The sequence below is a fragment of the Sminthopsis crassicaudata genome, chromosome 5 (assembly GCF_048593235.1).
Source record: "Sminthopsis crassicaudata isolate SCR6 chromosome 5, ASM4859323v1, whole genome shotgun sequence".
Classification (NCBI taxonomy): Eukaryota; Metazoa; Chordata; class Mammalia; order Dasyuromorphia; family Dasyuridae; genus Sminthopsis; species Sminthopsis crassicaudata.
The window spans coordinates 81,022,409-81,039,295 of record NC_133621.1 but is presented as its reverse complement, the minus strand read 5'-3'; the positions used below and the strand labels follow the sequence as shown (position 1 = coordinate 81,039,295).

Below are 16,887 nucleotides of genomic sequence, written 5' to 3'. Positions count from 1 at the left end.
CTTCAGTGGAGTGAGCAACTTTTTTTTTTTTTTTTTTTTTTTTAATGATAGGCCAGTTTTTCTCTAGATTATATCCCGCCTCTTTGTTTCCTCAAACACATCCTGATCTTCTCATAGAAATTCTAGAATCTTCTGAGACTTCCATGTTCCATTGAGAATTTTGCTGGCCAATCCCAACCATTCCCTTGCCTGTGACATCAAAGAAAGGAAACCAATCAGTGACAACCGAGTGAAAGTAAGTGTGCCCCTCCATAAAATTTATGGTTCTTTCCTGTTTCGTTGCCTTCTGTAGGAGGTCATTTGATTGCTGCACTATATAGAGTGGTAGTTCACTGCTCTAGTTTTGAAGATATTTATTCTTTGTCTTGAAGTGTTTAGAGGAGTCCGAGAACTGTCTAGATTCAGCTATTTTATTATAGAATATATAGAGAATATAAATAAAGAAGATATATATTTAAATGTACATCTAGGATGAGCCTCCAAAATGTAATTATTCTCTCAGCTGCTCCCTCCTGATATGAAGAGCACAGGTATGCTTTTGGAGATTTTTTTTTCCCTCACTTTCTTGGCACATAGTACCATTCAGGAATCCTAAGATTATATGTTCATACTATTAAGAATAGGATGATGTTTTATTTAAAGGAATCAAACAACTCCCCTCAAGTCTTTGAATGTACATCTATTTGTCTAAAAGATAACATTATACATATCTGTTCATAATTTTAATATTAATCTGGAAAAGCGTACAGTCCCAAGTAGAAGGGTTTCTCTAGTGAAGGCTCTTTTCCACAAACCCTATCTTACCAGCAGTATGTGACAATATTCTTTCCTCCTTTCTCCTTTTAACAGTCTGTTCCTTATAAGTACATCTCTGAGAAAGAGAAATACCCCATTACTAACTATGCTAATTTTGACTCATTCATAGCATCACATCTTCTTTGCAAACAGATTTAACTTAACCCCAACAAGAAATTCCACTACTAACCAGCCCTATTTTTTCCTTTTTTAAAAAATATTTTATTAAAAATTTATCAAATATCAATACAATCTACTAAACCTAGCAACTATTTTCATTTAAATTAATTTAAATTCAGTAGAGACAATAACTATAAAAAGTTCCTTCTATTTTAAATTTCCAGAGGGAATTCTCTCTTACTTATATTTATAGTGTATTTTTTATTATCTTGGTTTTATCCCCTTTTTTGTGTTATAGGATCTGCTCTGGTTTTAGAGAGAAGATGCTATTTTTGTATGATCTCAATTCTATTTCCTTTGTAGTTAAATTTTTCTTTCTGGGTATTTGAAGGATCATTTCTTTGATGAGGAGCACAGGATTTTGGCCTTTATATTTCTGGTATTTTTCATTTTGAGTGTCTTTCTCAAAGTGATTGATAGTTTGTTTGTTTTTTTTTTTCCTATTCTTAATTTATTCTCTAGGTCTTACAGACCTAGGTAGTTTACATTTCTGATTTCTTTAAATATGGTGTCTAGGACTTTTTTAATCATAGTTTTCATGGATTCTATGATTCCTAAATTATTTCTCCTTAACTTATCTTCTAGAAGTTTATTTTTATATCAATTATTTTACTTTTTTCTACTTTTTTTCTCCGATTTTTTGATTTTGTCCTCATTTTTTCTTTCTGTCTCATGGAGTCATTGATTTCTACTTGGTCTATTCTAGTTTTCAGGGCTTCCATTTCTAAAGTAAATTACTAGTTCTCCTAAAATAAATTACCACTTATTCTACTAATTCTTTCCTAAACTTTTAATTTTTTTTTTTTTTTAGCTCTTTCTTGATTTCTTCTTGGTATTCACAAAATCCTTGTGGAAAATCCTTTTTTTCTCCTCTAAGTCTCTGGTTAATAGTTGTTTTGGGATTAGATTTGTCATATATTACACATAAACACATTTACATGCATTATACTTACATATATATGTGTATATATATATATGTATGCGTATATATATATATATATATACATATATATATACATATATATATATATATACATTTTAAAATTATGTTGGGAGGCATTTCCTTTTGATTTGCTTATCTTCCTAGCTTTTAGTTTCTGAATTTGAACTTTTGCCAAGTCTAGTCTCTGCCCTCTTCTTTGCTCTTGAATGGGGTGGTTGGCCATCTCTGGTCTTATCCTGAGTTTGATGGGTTCTTGTACCCACCTCTGCTTCTTGGGGTTTTCTCTCTCTCATATCTTTGAGGTTCAGAGCCCTTTCTAGAATCTCAGGACACAATTTTAGGAACTTCAGAAACCCTGAATTTGCACTATCTTGATCTGTGTACCACTGGAGAATGGTATTGTTTTGATTGCTACCCATTATCTGGGGCTTCCGAGATTACCCTGGGACTTTATGAGGGGTAAATCTCTTTTGCTGCTTTTGTATTCAGAGTCTTGCTGGCTATATACCTTGTCCAATCACTGGTAGTGCTGACTGGAGCTTACCTTGCTGGAATGACTGTTTCCTACTGCTCATGGGCTTCTGATTAAATTATTGTATAATTTTGGTGTGGAAGATGTTATAATTTCTCATTGGATTGTTCTGGTGGCTACTTCAAAGTTTTCATTGGAGAAAGTATTGTAGAAGGTTGGTAGTCTTCCTCATATTCAGACTGCCATTTTGGCTGCAACTTCTTCTTTGCATTTTATTGCCTCTGGGGTTAAAAAAAAATGAACTGGACTTTTTGACATTTCACTTCAGAATTTGACTTCAATCTATTTTTCCAATATTATTTGTACATTGTTCCTCTTTCTGTATTTTAGTTTGCCCAAATGGCCTTTTCTCTCTCTCTCTTTTTTTTTTTTTTTTTTAACTGTTTTTACACATAACATTCCATCTTTGATCTTGGTGCCTTTGCACTAACTGTCCCTAATTCCTGAAATCCACTTTCTTTCTTAAAATCTTTGTTGTTAGCCCAAGTATTATATTCTTTCTGCTCTTTCTTGAACTCCCCAACTGCTTGCTTTCCCCTTAATATTCTAAACTTTTCTTTCTTTTTTTTTGGTATCCAATTATATACTATGTTTTGTTTCCCCTAGTAGAATCTAAACTCCTTAATGATAAGAACTTGTGCTTATTTTTTTTCTCTAAATCTCTAATTCACAATACCTGGCAAATAGACACTTAAACAATGCTTGTTGATTGATTGATTCTATTGTTGGGTTACCTACAGGTAGTAGCAATTAGTAGAATTTGGACTCCAGCTTTCTCATTTAAGATCCAGGCTTTTTCCCTTGGAGCATACTTAAATAAATAAACTAGAAATAGGAAATCGTGATGAAGTGGCTCATTTGGATTAACATTTCTAAGAGGCAGTAGCTATAGTATAAGAAGCCCTGAATCTTTAAAAGTCATTATCTGACTTGGCTCTACAACTTAGTAGATGTATTTAATTACATTATGTGAACTTGAAGAAATGACTTAATTTCTTTGAATCTTCTAACAGGTTCTTAAAGACAGAAGAGAAAAACCTAAATCTAAATCTAAGATTTCTTCCCTCTATTCAACCCCTCCCCCCTTCTTTCTATTAGGTTAAAAGACATTTCAAAAATCATCTTATCTAATCTTTATACATGGGGGAAACTGAAATGCAGAAGGGGAAGGAACTTTTCCAGCTTGGACAGCAACTGAAATATATAAAATTTCAACTCATTTAGCTTCTTGGCTAGGACCCTTTATATGGGATAACAGTTCTCTTGCCTTTGATTTTAGGAGGATCCAGTCCAGGTCACTGAATACAGAGAAGATGTAGCATTCTTTCTATATTTCTCTTGAAAATGTCATTGACGTTGCTAAAACAATCATAGTATGACCTTGGTTCCTGTGACCTGCTGCCAGCAGGCAGGTTTCATTGCATTTTGGTTATCCTCCCTCCTAGCTTTCACACCAAGTCTGAATCATTAGAGAATGAATCCATCTTAATGGCCAAGTCATGATTTGAGATTCTTCCCTTTGTGAAAATATTAAGAAAGGTCAGCTTACCTAAGTGATGTGGATGTGTGCATGTATAAATTCAAAATGAGTTTTCCAAAACTGTAGCTAAATAATATCCATTAGTGGGAAAGTTAGAAGGGCTGTAGTTTAACATTCTTTAAAAAAATCTATAAATTGTAGTAGTTAATTATTTAAAACAATGATAATAGCTCATATTGAGAATATTCAGATTATATTTATGAAGTTATTTGGTTTATTTTAAGGACAACTGAAATACTTCAGCAAATACATTTTTGACAGTATTAATACTAATATATTATATGCTAATATAATTAATACTAATACAAATGTCATACAAAACCTACTTTCATTTCAGTAACTGGTGAGCTTTATCGTGAATTAGCTACATGATTTTTTTTTTCCCCAAACATTTTGCTTCCCTAAGGAACCTGGAGAAAAATTGTCATGATCAAGAAGAAACATTTATTTCTACAAGATTCTGGTTTAGAGGCTCTTACAGACTTTCTTTCACTTATCTAGTTCATCTTTACAATACTTTGTGAGTGATAGAACATTGTTCCTAAATCCCTCTGTAAGATGTGGAAACAAATTCAAAGAGGTTTAGAGGCTTCCCAAAGTTCACACATTCAAAGAGAGTAAAGTTGGTCTAAGGAGTGGCCGACTCAGGACTAGAGCACAGGTCAGTTTTCGGCCCCTCGTCCTTTGCGCAATGCTCCACAGTTACTCATGAGCACTAGTTTGTGACATTTCGAGGTGAAAAGGGAATTGTGCAAGGAGTTTCATACAAGATAAATTGGCTTCCAAATACTGCTTGCTGGGAGATTAATGACTAAAACTAGCACCAGATCCCTCTTATTCCTCTAATCCCTAAACGTTTGTTCTTAGTTTCTTTCCCGCAATATTTCCCGTGTCTGGAGTGTCTGGAGTGAAGAGAAACACCTAACCCCAAAGGCTTTGCAAACTTGCAAAAACCTCACAAAGAGGCCACAGCCCCTTCAGCCAATCAAACCCTTTATAGCAGAGGGAATCGACCCCTCTAGACTGAGTGGCGGGAGGTGAGGGGCTGGATTGGGGTGGGGGTAAATGTGGGAGGGTGAACTAGATCGATCGCTTGCTCGGCCGTCTCCTGCTTCTGCCTGGCCGTTGCTAGGGAGAAAGGGGACGCGCGCCGAGGCCCCTCAGAATGGCCTCAGCGCAGGCGCCTGGGTGCAGCTGAGCGGCGGAGGGCATCCACTGCGGGCCTAGCTCTCTTTTTTGGAGTTTCTCCTCTTCTGGGCCCAAGCCACGGAATTCATTGTCCTCCCGGGACCGGGGAGAAAACGAGGTGTAGGTCTGAGGAGAAAGATGGAGTCAGGAAAGGTTAGTGCAGGGATGGGGTCGGGGCGCGCCTAGGAGAGACCTTCAGGGCCTCCTTCCGAGGGCCACTGGGGCCCGGCGGTTCTTTTTCTGTCTCCTGGCCTTGGCTTTCTTCTCTGTCCTTTGCTCCAAGGAAAGCGGTTAAAAAAGTATCCGCCTGTGCCCCTCACATGTTGGCAGTTTCATCCAAGAGAAGCTGCTTGAAACATGGGTTGGATGCTGAGAGGACTCGGAGAAGAATCTGGATGGAGTTACTCATTTCTTACGGGAAATCTCCTCCTCCCTCCTCTCGCGTCCGCCCTTTCCCCCGCTTTGCTTTAAAGCCATTTGGTCTGCTCCTAAAGTAACAGTAGCCCTGCTTGGTTCTGTCAGCTGCCGGAGCTCTCGCAGTTGTTGTTCTGAAGGAGTGGGGCCAGTCCGTTTTCTGCGCCTCTGTATGCGGTTTAATCAAGGTCAATCCGGGCTCATGCGCGTGCATTTTCCAAAAGGCTCGGTATTTTGTTGGAAGTCGGGCTGGAGCTTAAATAACAGTGCGCTTTGAGGTGGCTTTGCTTGAATCGGCACGTGTACGTTCCCGGGAGAGAAGTCGCCCAAAGCATTACGAACTCCATTTTACCCTTGGGAAAACACTCAGAGAAACGAAATGATCTTGCCCGGGATCATGACAGTGCTTCAGATCTCAAGCATGAGCCCCGCTCTCCTGGGTCATCCACACTCCGCTAGAGAACAAATAGCGAGAAAGCAGTATCAGTCATCTCGGGGCCTTTAGTTAGCGGCCGCTATCTGGTAAAGCTCTGTGCTAGGAGACCCAGAATAAGGGGGGAGGAAAATCATCCCAAGGCAAATTGAGTTATGATTTTCTCACTTTTTAATTTATTTTTTTTTGGCGACTTGGCTGATATAGAAATATGTTTTGTGTGTGTATAATTCACATATTGCTTGCTTTATTGGTGAAAGAATTTGGAACTCAAAATAAAAAAAAAATTTAAAAACAATCCCTCTTATCTATTAAGGAGTTTACATTGTAAGAAGGAAGGCGAAAACATATAAGTATACACAGCAAATAGGAAGAATAAATTCAAGCAAACACAAAGTATTTAAATACAGGGTAGTTTGAGAGGCAGGACGTACGTGTGTGTGTAATTGAGGTAGTATTTCATGTAGAAGGTAGTGCTTGAATTGTTTCTTGTAGGAAAAGGAGATTCTGTGATGCCAAAGTGAGGGGCACCAGACATGCAAGATTGCTAGTGTGACAGCAAGGAATAGAAGTATCTAAGGAACCAAGAGCAAAGACCGTTTTGTTTGTACAAGATAGGGGAATATCCAGTGAAGTCAGGAAGAGTCGTTGGGGAGAGGTGGTATAGGGCTCTTTTTTTAAAATTTCAAATTTTATTAGTTTATTTTCCCCAATCTATCTGTTTATCCAGGTATTCATTTATTTATTTGGTTGTTCAATTCATGCTGTAGTTATGATGGATTCGTTCAGTGATTTAGCTGTCATCGTTTAAGTTAATTGAATTATAAAAAGAATGAACATTCTTCTCTCCAAACTTTTAAATGGCTTCTTATCACTCACACTGATCAAACTTTATCAAAATACTCTGCCTTCAGAATTCTGTTCTATACTCCTACTTATTAGAAAATGTAGAAGCTTCTATCAAGCTATACATTTATATAGAGTTAATTCATGTGAATTTGTGTGGGCCTTTAAAAGCTAAAGAGAGACAGAATTTAGAGGGAGGAGAGAGATGGTCTCTGGACAGAAACTTGGAGAACAGCTTCTGATAAAAATAATGAGTCAGTCCCAAGGATGAGCCAGAAAGGTAAGAAAGAGAAGCTTGAAAAAGGAGTGTCAGGATGATCCAGAGAGGAGAGAGCCTCAGGCTTCAGAGGGAGGCAGGCCTGGAGTATCAGGACAGTGCAGGAGGAGAAGGGAGGCCAGGACTGTCAGTTCGATCCAGAGAAGGGAGGCTTGGAGTGTCAAATGCAGGGAAAGGGGCAGGGCGGGAGTGTGTGGAGGGTTTAAGAGCAGTTGAGATTATGGAGAGATCAATTTAGATGCCAAATTGGAAGGGGTTCATCGTGATGATTGTAGTAATAGTGACTTACCAAAGTTTTCAGTTTGAGAATTACCTTGTTTATATGCACAATCTAGCACATCTTAAATTTAGATGATTTTTTAGATGATAAGATTAGCTTGGTTATATATGAGGCTGCTTGGTGCAGAATAAAAAACCCTTGATATGGAGTCAGGAGAGTCCTGACTTTAAATTCTGCTTCATAATATCGGCTGTTTTTGACTGAGTCAAAAAGTTTTCGCATCTGTTAAATATAGACAATAATACCCATCGCATCTACTTTACAGAGTGATGAGGATTTAAAGGAGATAACCTGTGAAGAACTTTGCAAATCATAAAGCACTATCAAAGTATTATTAATTTTTTCCACAATCTTCACTGGTTTTCTCCATTACTTATGAGTTCAATTTCCTTTGAGTGAGTCCTTCATTTTCTTTATTGTAGTCACTGTCCTTTGTTGCATCAAATGCTCTCTTTTCTCCAAATTCCTTATATTTGTAATTTCTTGCCGTATAAGAGTATCCCATTGCATTCATATACTGTGGTTTTTTTCCCAGCTTCCAACTGAAGGGAGCCTACTTTGTTTCTATTTTTTACTTCTATGAAAGGGGAAGTTAACAAGCATCTATTAAGTGTTGACTACGTGCCGATCACTGTGTACTTTTCTAATATAATCTCATTTTCATAGCATCCCTAGGAAGTAGGCACTCTTGTCCCTAAGATGTAGGTGCTCTTGTTATCTCTGTTGTTCAGATCAGGAAACCTGGGAAGACTGAGGTTAAGTGACTTGCCTGAGTCAAACAGCTAATAGTAAATCCTGGAGGTTTTCCTGAGTTGAGGCCCATTATTTAATTTACCACAACACCTAAGCAAACTTCTACAGAGAGTAATATCTTGGTGTATATAAGATGTTTGTTTCTATTTTTTATTTTCCTGGAGTAATTTTATGTCCATTAGGGGGACTGTTCTGTCAAAAGGGTCTGAATCTGTTAGTCACTTTCCTTGAATAATTCCAAATTGAAACCAAGATCAACTGGACCACTTCATGGCTTTACCAAAAATTATTTTTGTGCCGATCTTTCCATAACCTTTCCAATATCTATAACTATTCCCATCTTTGGCTGTCTTTGTCAGTCAGTGTGATATGAGGTTATAATTTGTATTTCTTTTTCTATTTATGATTTTTTTTTTTTTTTTTTTTTTGATTAGGGCAATTGGAGTTAAGTGACTTGCCCAGGTCACACAGCTAGGAAGTGTTAAGTGTCTGAGGTCAGATTTGAACTCAGGTCCTCCTGACTTCAGGGCTACTACTCTATTCACTGTGCCATCTAGCTGCCCCACTATTTATGTGTTAGTACATGTTTTCATATAGTTTGCATATCTTCTTTGAAAACTGTTTATATATCCTGTGCTCATGAGGAATAGTGGTGAGTGTTATAAATTTGTATTAATTCTCTTATATAAATTGAGATTTTGTGTACTTTTGCTTTTCTCTATATTATTTTCTAGGTATTAGATTATGATATTCCCTATAGAAATTTATGGTCTTTAAGATAGGGTATTTAGTTCTTATTTCCCTAATCATTCTCTTTCTGAAAAGCACAGCAATCCATTTAATCAGTTGCATTTGTGATATTTCTGTATCTCTAAGCTTATTTATTTATTTATTTATTTTTTGCTAAGGCAATTGGGGTCAAATGATTTGCCTAGGGTCACACAGCTAGGAAGTATTATCTAGGCTTATTCTCATGTTTTAGTAAGTAAAACAGGTACATATATATAGATACATATGCATAAAAGTTATTAGCATTTTCATCTGTGGCAGGCATCAGCAACTGGGCAGGTCAGAAAAAGTGGCTATTGAGTTGAGGTGGGAAAGGTGTGGGAAAAGGACAATCAAGTATTAAGAAAAAGTTAAGAAGGTCATTGTGATTAACTATCATGAGTGCCAGGGGAGGAATGTATGACAAAGCTGGAAACATGAGTTGGGGATGATGAAGACAAGGGTAATAATAGACAGGAGTTTATATTTGCTCTGGAAGAGACAGGAAATCACTAGAATTTATTGAATAAGGGTGTGACATAGTTATATTTTGAATATAGGAAAAAATCTCATTGACAGTACTGTGGAGAATGGATTTTATTGGAGTATTTTTGGTGACGCGAGAATGAATGAAAAATATTGGCCAAGCTTGGTGCTGGAGATAAAAATATAAAATGAAAGACCTTTCTTGCTCTCAAATTTATAGTATAACATCATATTTTACACACACACACAAACACACACACATAATATACTTATAGTATATTAATAGTTTATATAATAAGTTTGTATTATTTAGACTTATCATTAATAGTTTATATAATATATTTGTATTATTTAGACTTATAAGTCTTTTGGGTATAGATATATACCCTTTCTCTCTCTCTCTGTTTCTCTGTCTCTGTCTCCTCTCTCCCCTCCCCCCAATGTGAAATATACACTCAAAATCTTTAGACATTGAATATGTTTGAGGGTAAAAGAGTATTTTTAAGAACCAGTTTACAGATGTAAAGATATATCACAAGAAATTTAGCCACCTTGTTAATGGTTATGGTGATACATAAACTAGATAAAAATAGAAATTAGGTCTCAGTCCTATATTTTATTTCATAGTGATGGTGGCAGAGTAGCAGAAAGAGAAAAGGAGGTATTAAGAATCTAATAATTTTTTATGATCTAAAATATCAGTTTAACTGTTGATACTGATAATGTGAGATGTTTAATAACAAACTTGCTCTATATTAATAGAGTTCAGTGGCTTGGACTTAGTAGGTACTAAGATTATATATATATATATATATATATATATATATATATATATATATATCCAATTATATGTAAATACAATTTTTAACATTAATTTTTTTTTTGAAAATTGAGTTTCCCTAATGCATTGTTTGTGGAATTGAACTTATCTAACCATTCTGTAGGATAATTTGGAACTATGTGCAAAAGGCAATTAAATTGTGATCCAGTAATACCTCTAGTAGGTCTGTGTAGACAATAGAAAAGGAAAAAGGACTTATATGTGCAAAAATATTTATAGCAGCTCCTTTTGTGGTGATAAAGAATTGGAAACTGAGGAATTTTGCCTATCAATAGGGGAAATAATTGACAAGCTGTGGTATATGAATGTAATGGAATACTATTGGGCTGTGAGAAATGATGAGCAGGCTGATTTCAGGAAAACCTGGAAAGACTTTTGATGCTTTCAGAGTGATGAAGTGATGCTGAGTGAAGTGAGTGGGACTAGAATATTTAATATTGTAACAGCAACATTGCATAATGATCAACCATGATTGATTTACCTCTACTCAGCGATACAGTGATCCAATTCAATTTCAAGAGATACTTGCTTTGTGGCAGCCCTCTTTGTAGTGGCCAGAAACTGGAAACTGAATGGATGCCCATCAATTGGAGAATGGCTGAATAAGTTGTGGTATAGGAATATTATGGAATATTATTGTTCTGTAAGAAATGACTAACAGAATGAGTTCAGAAAGGTCTGGAGAGACTTACATGAACTGATGCTGAGTGAAATGAGCAGGACCAGGAGATCATTATATACTTCAACAACAATACTATATGATGATCAATTCTGATGGACGTGGCCCTCTTCAACAATGAGATGAACCAAATCAGTTCCAATAAAACAGTAATGAACTGAACCAGTTACGCTCAGCAAAAGAACTCTGGGAAATGACTTTGAACCACTACATAGAATTCCCAATATCCCTATTTTTGTCCGCCTGCATTTTTTATTTCCTTCACAGGCTAATTGTACACTATTTCAAATTCCGATTCTTTTGTACAGTAAAACAACTGTTTAGACATGTATACATATATTGTATTTAATTTATACTTTAACACATGTAACATGTATTGGTCAACTTGTTGTCTGGGGGAGGGCGGAAAGGAGGGGAAAAATTGGAACAAAAGACTTGGCAATTGTCAGTGCTGTAAAATTACCCATGCATATATCTTGTAAATAAAAAAGCTATAATTAAAAAAAAATGCTGCCCATATCCAGAGAGAGAACTATGTAGTCTGAATGCAGATTTATATTATTTTCATTTTTTCTTTTCGTTTTTTGTGGTTTTTCCCTTTTATTTTTTTTTCTTTTTTTGTCACATTATTAATGTAGAAATATGCTTAACATGACTGCACTTGTGTTATCTGTCTTGGGGAGGGAGAAAAATTTGTAACTAAATCATGTAAAAATGAATGTTGAAAACTATATTTATGTGTAAGTGGAAAAAATAAAATACTATTTACTAAAAAAAATTGAGTTCCAAATTCTCTCCCTCCTTCTTCTCCTTCATCCTTGAGAAGGCAAGCAGTTTGATATGGATTATACATATGCAGTCAATGCAAAACACATTTTTGTATTAGTCATGTTGCAAAAGAAAACATAGACCCCCCCAAGAAAATAAAGAAAAATAAAATTAAATAATCATGCTTGATGACAAATAAGGAAATATGTTTAGAAGAATACATGTTTAATTGATATTGAATTCTCACTGTCTTGGAGAGGAAGAGAAGGAGGAAGAGAACCCTAGATTTTACAAAGATAAATGTTGAAAGCTATCTGTGCATAAGTTTGGAAAAATAAAATACTATTAAAATAATTGTTAAGAAAACATGCTTTTAGACTCCAATCAGTTGTTTTGCTGTATGTGGATAGTATCTGTTATCACGTGCTTTGGAATTGATTGGATAATTGTATTGCTGGGACTAGTTAAGTCATTCATAGTTAATTATTATACAGTATTGCTGTTACTATGTACAGTGTTCTCCTGGTTCTGCTCACTTTACTTTATATCTCTTAATGTGAGTCTTTTTTTTTTTTTTAAGTCTCTTTTGGGATACAGACCTAGGTGATATTGCTGGGTCAAAAAATAAGTTTTATAGCCACTTGGACATAGTTCCAAATTATTCTCCTGAACAGCAAGGTTTGATTAATTTTTTTTGATGATTGACATATGTTCTATATGTTCCTCTTTGAATAAGACTTAATAATAATTTCTAAAAATAGAAATGAAGTAGAAGAAAATATGCAAAATGAAATTGTCAAAATGGCTCATTCTAAATTTCTTTGTATAATTTTACCTTATTTTTCTTTTCAGAGAAGAACCAAAGATGACACTTGGAGAACTGAAGACCTCAAGAAATACCTTCGGGTAATGTTTCAAAGATTTGAAGGAAGGTTCATTTAATTTCTGAATTATTTTTACTGATAATGTTATTTGTTCATCAATATATATTTCATTATGAATGTACTATTTTAAAATTTATTTCTTATTATTTTATGCTATTTTTAAAAGAGGGAATTTTGAGGAATATAGCCTATACTTTTTATGTCTTTATATACTTATGTATTGAAATGAATTTCTCTCTTGGATGACAACATGTAATTATAGAAATCGGGTAAAAAGCATGGGGCTCAGAATGGGTCTGCTACAGAGGTCATGGTAGGAACTTTCAGATCTCACATTATTGGGTGAATTCTTGCTCTACTCCCAGCAGACTTATTGAAATTTGTTATAATGGTAAAATGTATCAGATATTCCTCTAGTTTTTGTGGTGTTTTTGAGAATAGGTTGGAGTTAGCAGATCATATAGGGAAAAGGTACAGTGGATAGAACAATAGTCAGGAGAACTTGAATTCAGACACTCACTAGCAGTGTGACCCTAGGCAAGTCACTTGACCCTGCTTGCCTCAGTTTCCTTATCTGCACATTAAACTAGAGAAGAAAATGGTAAACTAGTATCTTTGCCAAGAAAACATCAAATGGGCTCATGAGGAATTGGACATGACTGAAATGACCAACCAGTAACAGAGGGCTTTCAAGGCTTCTTCTACAGATTCCGTAACCAGGATTCCCAGAGCTACCAGCAGATTTCTATCAGTTGTGTAGTAACTTGCTTATATAGGTCTTATAGCCACATCATTTGTTTATATTTTGTGAAACACAAAGTGGAGATCAATGTCCAGAACCAGAACAGGGATCAGTTTTTTGTTATGGTAACAGAATCTGTTGAAGCCACCATTGGTAAAAGCTCAAAGGTTGCAATAAGGAGATAAACTTTTTTTTTTTTTTTTTTAAAGCAACTAGGGTTAAGTAAGTGTTATATGACTGACTGGGGCAGGATTTGAACTCAACTCCTCCTTATTTCATTTCTGGTACTCTATCCACTGTACCCATCTTTGATATGAACATTTTAAGAGGAGTGGCAGAAAGGGGATCTAAGCTTTGGTATAGTGGGAGATGGGCAGGTAGAAATGGGTTTAGAAAGAAAAATGTGAGAGAGATTATTTGTATTAATGTTTATAATGGGCAGGATAATTTAATACCTATCATAATACATATAAAACAAAATACAGTTGAAGATTGAAATGATCACCTTATACCTTTACTTTGCTGAGGTTAAAATTGATTTGGATGAATATATTGTAGTGTATGTTAATGGGTGAGTGTGGTTTTCCTCTTTTGAAGGAGAGTAATGATTCTTAACCAATATCAAATATACTTTGGACTCTTCAAGGGCAAATACTTTTTCCTAGTATAAGAAAGTATCACTTTTTTTCTCTTTATTCACTCTAGGCATCACAGTCAGATACTCAAAAAGAAGAAAAGAAACACAGAGAAAAGAAAGCACACAGAGATTCAGAAATGAGTGAATTGTTTGAATACAAAGAGTATAAACACAAAGATCAAGAAAAAGAAACACTAAAAAGCAAAGAATCTGGGAAAGGTTTTTATGGTGATAGAGACAGAGATAAACAAAAAGAAAAGAGAAAAGAAACAAAAGAACGAGAGAGAGAAAAAAATAAAGAGAAACATCGTGAACTAGATGCTGAGAAGGAAAAATATCACCGAAGCAAGGATAAAGAAAAAGAGAAAGAGAAGAAAATTAAGAAAGATGATATAAAGCAAACTGTTAGTCCACATCATATTAAGGGATTTGAAATGCGAGACAAAGATGTGGAAAAATTGGAGAGGAAGGTTTTTTCAGGTAGGTTGACTTGTTTTATTGGGCAACTCTTGGCTGTTTCTCCCAGTTTGTCACAATTACTTAGAATCGATCAGGTGGAATTCGATGCGATTTTAAAAACTGCCCCTTATTTTTCATACCAGAATGTACGAAAGTTATACTCAGGCATTGCTAATGTTAACTACAAAAATGATCTCAAATATATTTCTTTAAAAAAAAAAAGTCTTGCTTTTTGGAAGATTTTTCTTTATGTAGATACTAAAATGTTTTGTTTTAATTTCATTTTTTTTTAAGCATTTAGATTTTATTGAAAGAACTTATAGTGTATAATTAGAGTCTCAATTAGGTGAGTGCCCCTAGAGTCAGGCCCACAGTGGACTACTGATGGGGGGGGTCCCTGTTTCCATATTCCTGCTCATCTTCCTTAGTGAGGATCCTGACTGTTTTCTTTCCTGGGACTTTTCATTGATTCTCTGGGGCATCAAGTATAAGGAAGGCAAGTGGCTATTTCTTGCAGTGGTAGAATTGGAATGACCCAACATTAATTTGGAATGAAGACTTTGAAACTCTATGATTCAGTTACAAAAGGAGTAAGTGACCAAGCCCTTGTGACTTTTGCTTTCGTTTCTATACTGAGAAAATATATGTACATGTACACACATACAAACATCTATATATACATCTACATAGCTAAATTTATACATATGTACATGTATAAATATATATCTATACACATACATATGTATGTGAATGTGTGCGTATACACGTATATATGTATATATTTTTAAGAACTGACAAAATGAAACATTCATCCTGATAACCAAGAGCTTGTATGGGTGCTTTAAAAAGGGACAATTTTGAACAGAACTGTATGTATTTGCTGCTGTTTAGCTGTAGTTATACACTAATATGTTCTTTCCCATATGTTTATATTGGGTTTCTCTTCTTGTTGAAATAAACTGGATATCTTTTTTTGTGGTACTGCATTATTGTATTCTGGCAATTCTGGTTTATGGCTTGGGACCAATCAATTTGCAGACAAATGGTTACTTTATTCTTAGCAATATTTGGTGAAGATAATTAGACTAAAAATGTCTCAGAATTGCATCAAAATGTTAATGACTGTAATAGAAGATTCTCAGGACAACTCAGTTCTATTATGGAAAGAAGTATAGATCTGCCCACTTTACTGAGACATACATTCAGAGAAATGTTTTCATTTGGGGTCTTTTCTGGATGCTTTCAATCAGGGTATTACTTTATTGGGAGCTTTCTTCTATCCAATATCAGATTTGTATTTTATTTCTGAAGCTTTTTTGGAATTCTGGAATTTCTAGATAATTTCTTTGTCATCTTTTTATTGCCTATATACATCTCTATGATGTACTGAGAAGTGCTAAACAAATGAAATAAGTGAATGTTGCTTGAGCTTATGTGGAAAACCATTCAAAAGAACTACAACAAAAGTTTTGAATATTATTTTGCAACTTTAAAAACTTCTTATGAAATTTTGCTAAATGGAACTGAATCAGTGTGTTGCAGATTATAATACTGAAGCTAGATTTATAACCATCAAAGTTTATTTGTTCAATAAATAGCAATAAAATATCTTCTTAAAAAGTCTCTACATGGGGGGGGACACTAGGTGAAAAATTTTTTTTTTGTTTTTACCTAGCTCTCAAAACTAAACCAGTTGTCTATACAAAATGTTATTATTAAATATGCAGTTTACTACTTTCCTACATAATAAAGTATGAATATTATAATTTTCTTTATAGTAAAATGTTACATAAAAATTTAAAGTTAAAAAAAGAAAGCATTTAAGAAAATTCTAGACATCATTTTTTTGTGACTGTTTCAAGTAATTTTTTTTGGTGGAAAATTACATGTTCAAAATCTTTTGTAGTTGCTGGTCTCTTAATAAAAAAAGATTAGGTTCATTATTTCATTGAAAATTTATTTTTCCTCAGTACTACATGTACTACTTCACAATGGATCCTTCCTCCAGTGGTTCATGTTGTCTTATCATATAATAATCACTTAATAAATTCTGACTGAATAATAAATTGATTATAGTTATTCATACCTTCTCATCCTGTGAAGTTCTTGTCTATGTTTGGAATTATGTGGTATATTGGAAAAAGCCAAATTTAAAGTCAGAAGATATGGGCTTAAATTTTAGCCACAAAAATACAACCTTCAATATCCTTTGGGAAAGTCCCTCAATCTCTCAGTTTCTTTACTTGTGAAGATTCATTGTCCTAAGATTTGATTTAGTTTTCTTTTAGTTCTAAATGTACAAATTTGTGTTCCCTCTAAATTCTAAGTTTATTATAGAGGATCAATTTGAATATGCTAAGAGCTTTCTTTTGTGTTAGTTATTTACTATTTCAAGTTTTGCAGGTTGTTGTCTATCATTTCTTACTTGCAGTATCATATCAT

General features: G+C 34.6%; 1 protein-coding gene and 1 pseudogene across 2 annotated transcripts in view; both read left to right on the top strand.

Annotated features, from left to right (window-relative positions):
• Window positions 1–262: 262 nt before the first annotated feature.
• DYNC2I1 (dynein 2 intermediate chain 1) overlaps window positions 263–16,887 on the top strand; it is an 81,001-nt gene continuing 64,376 nt past the window's right edge. The window contains exons 1-3 of one of the 2 annotated variants that reach the window (XM_074267297.1): window positions 263–530; window positions 12,576–12,629; window positions 14,055–14,466. In XM_074267297.1, coding sequence (XP_074123398.1) covers window positions 14,124–14,466 — 343 coding nt within the window. In that variant the 5' untranslated portion in view covers window positions 263–530; window positions 12,576–12,629; window positions 14,055–14,123. Of the gene's footprint in view, window positions 531–5,083; window positions 5,332–12,575; window positions 12,630–14,054; window positions 14,467–16,887 lie in introns of those variants that run through there. The other variant, XM_074267295.1, reaches the window with a different exon arrangement.
• On the top strand, window positions 14,694–15,853 carry LOC141542679 (E3 ubiquitin-protein ligase RNF170 pseudogene; annotated as a pseudogene).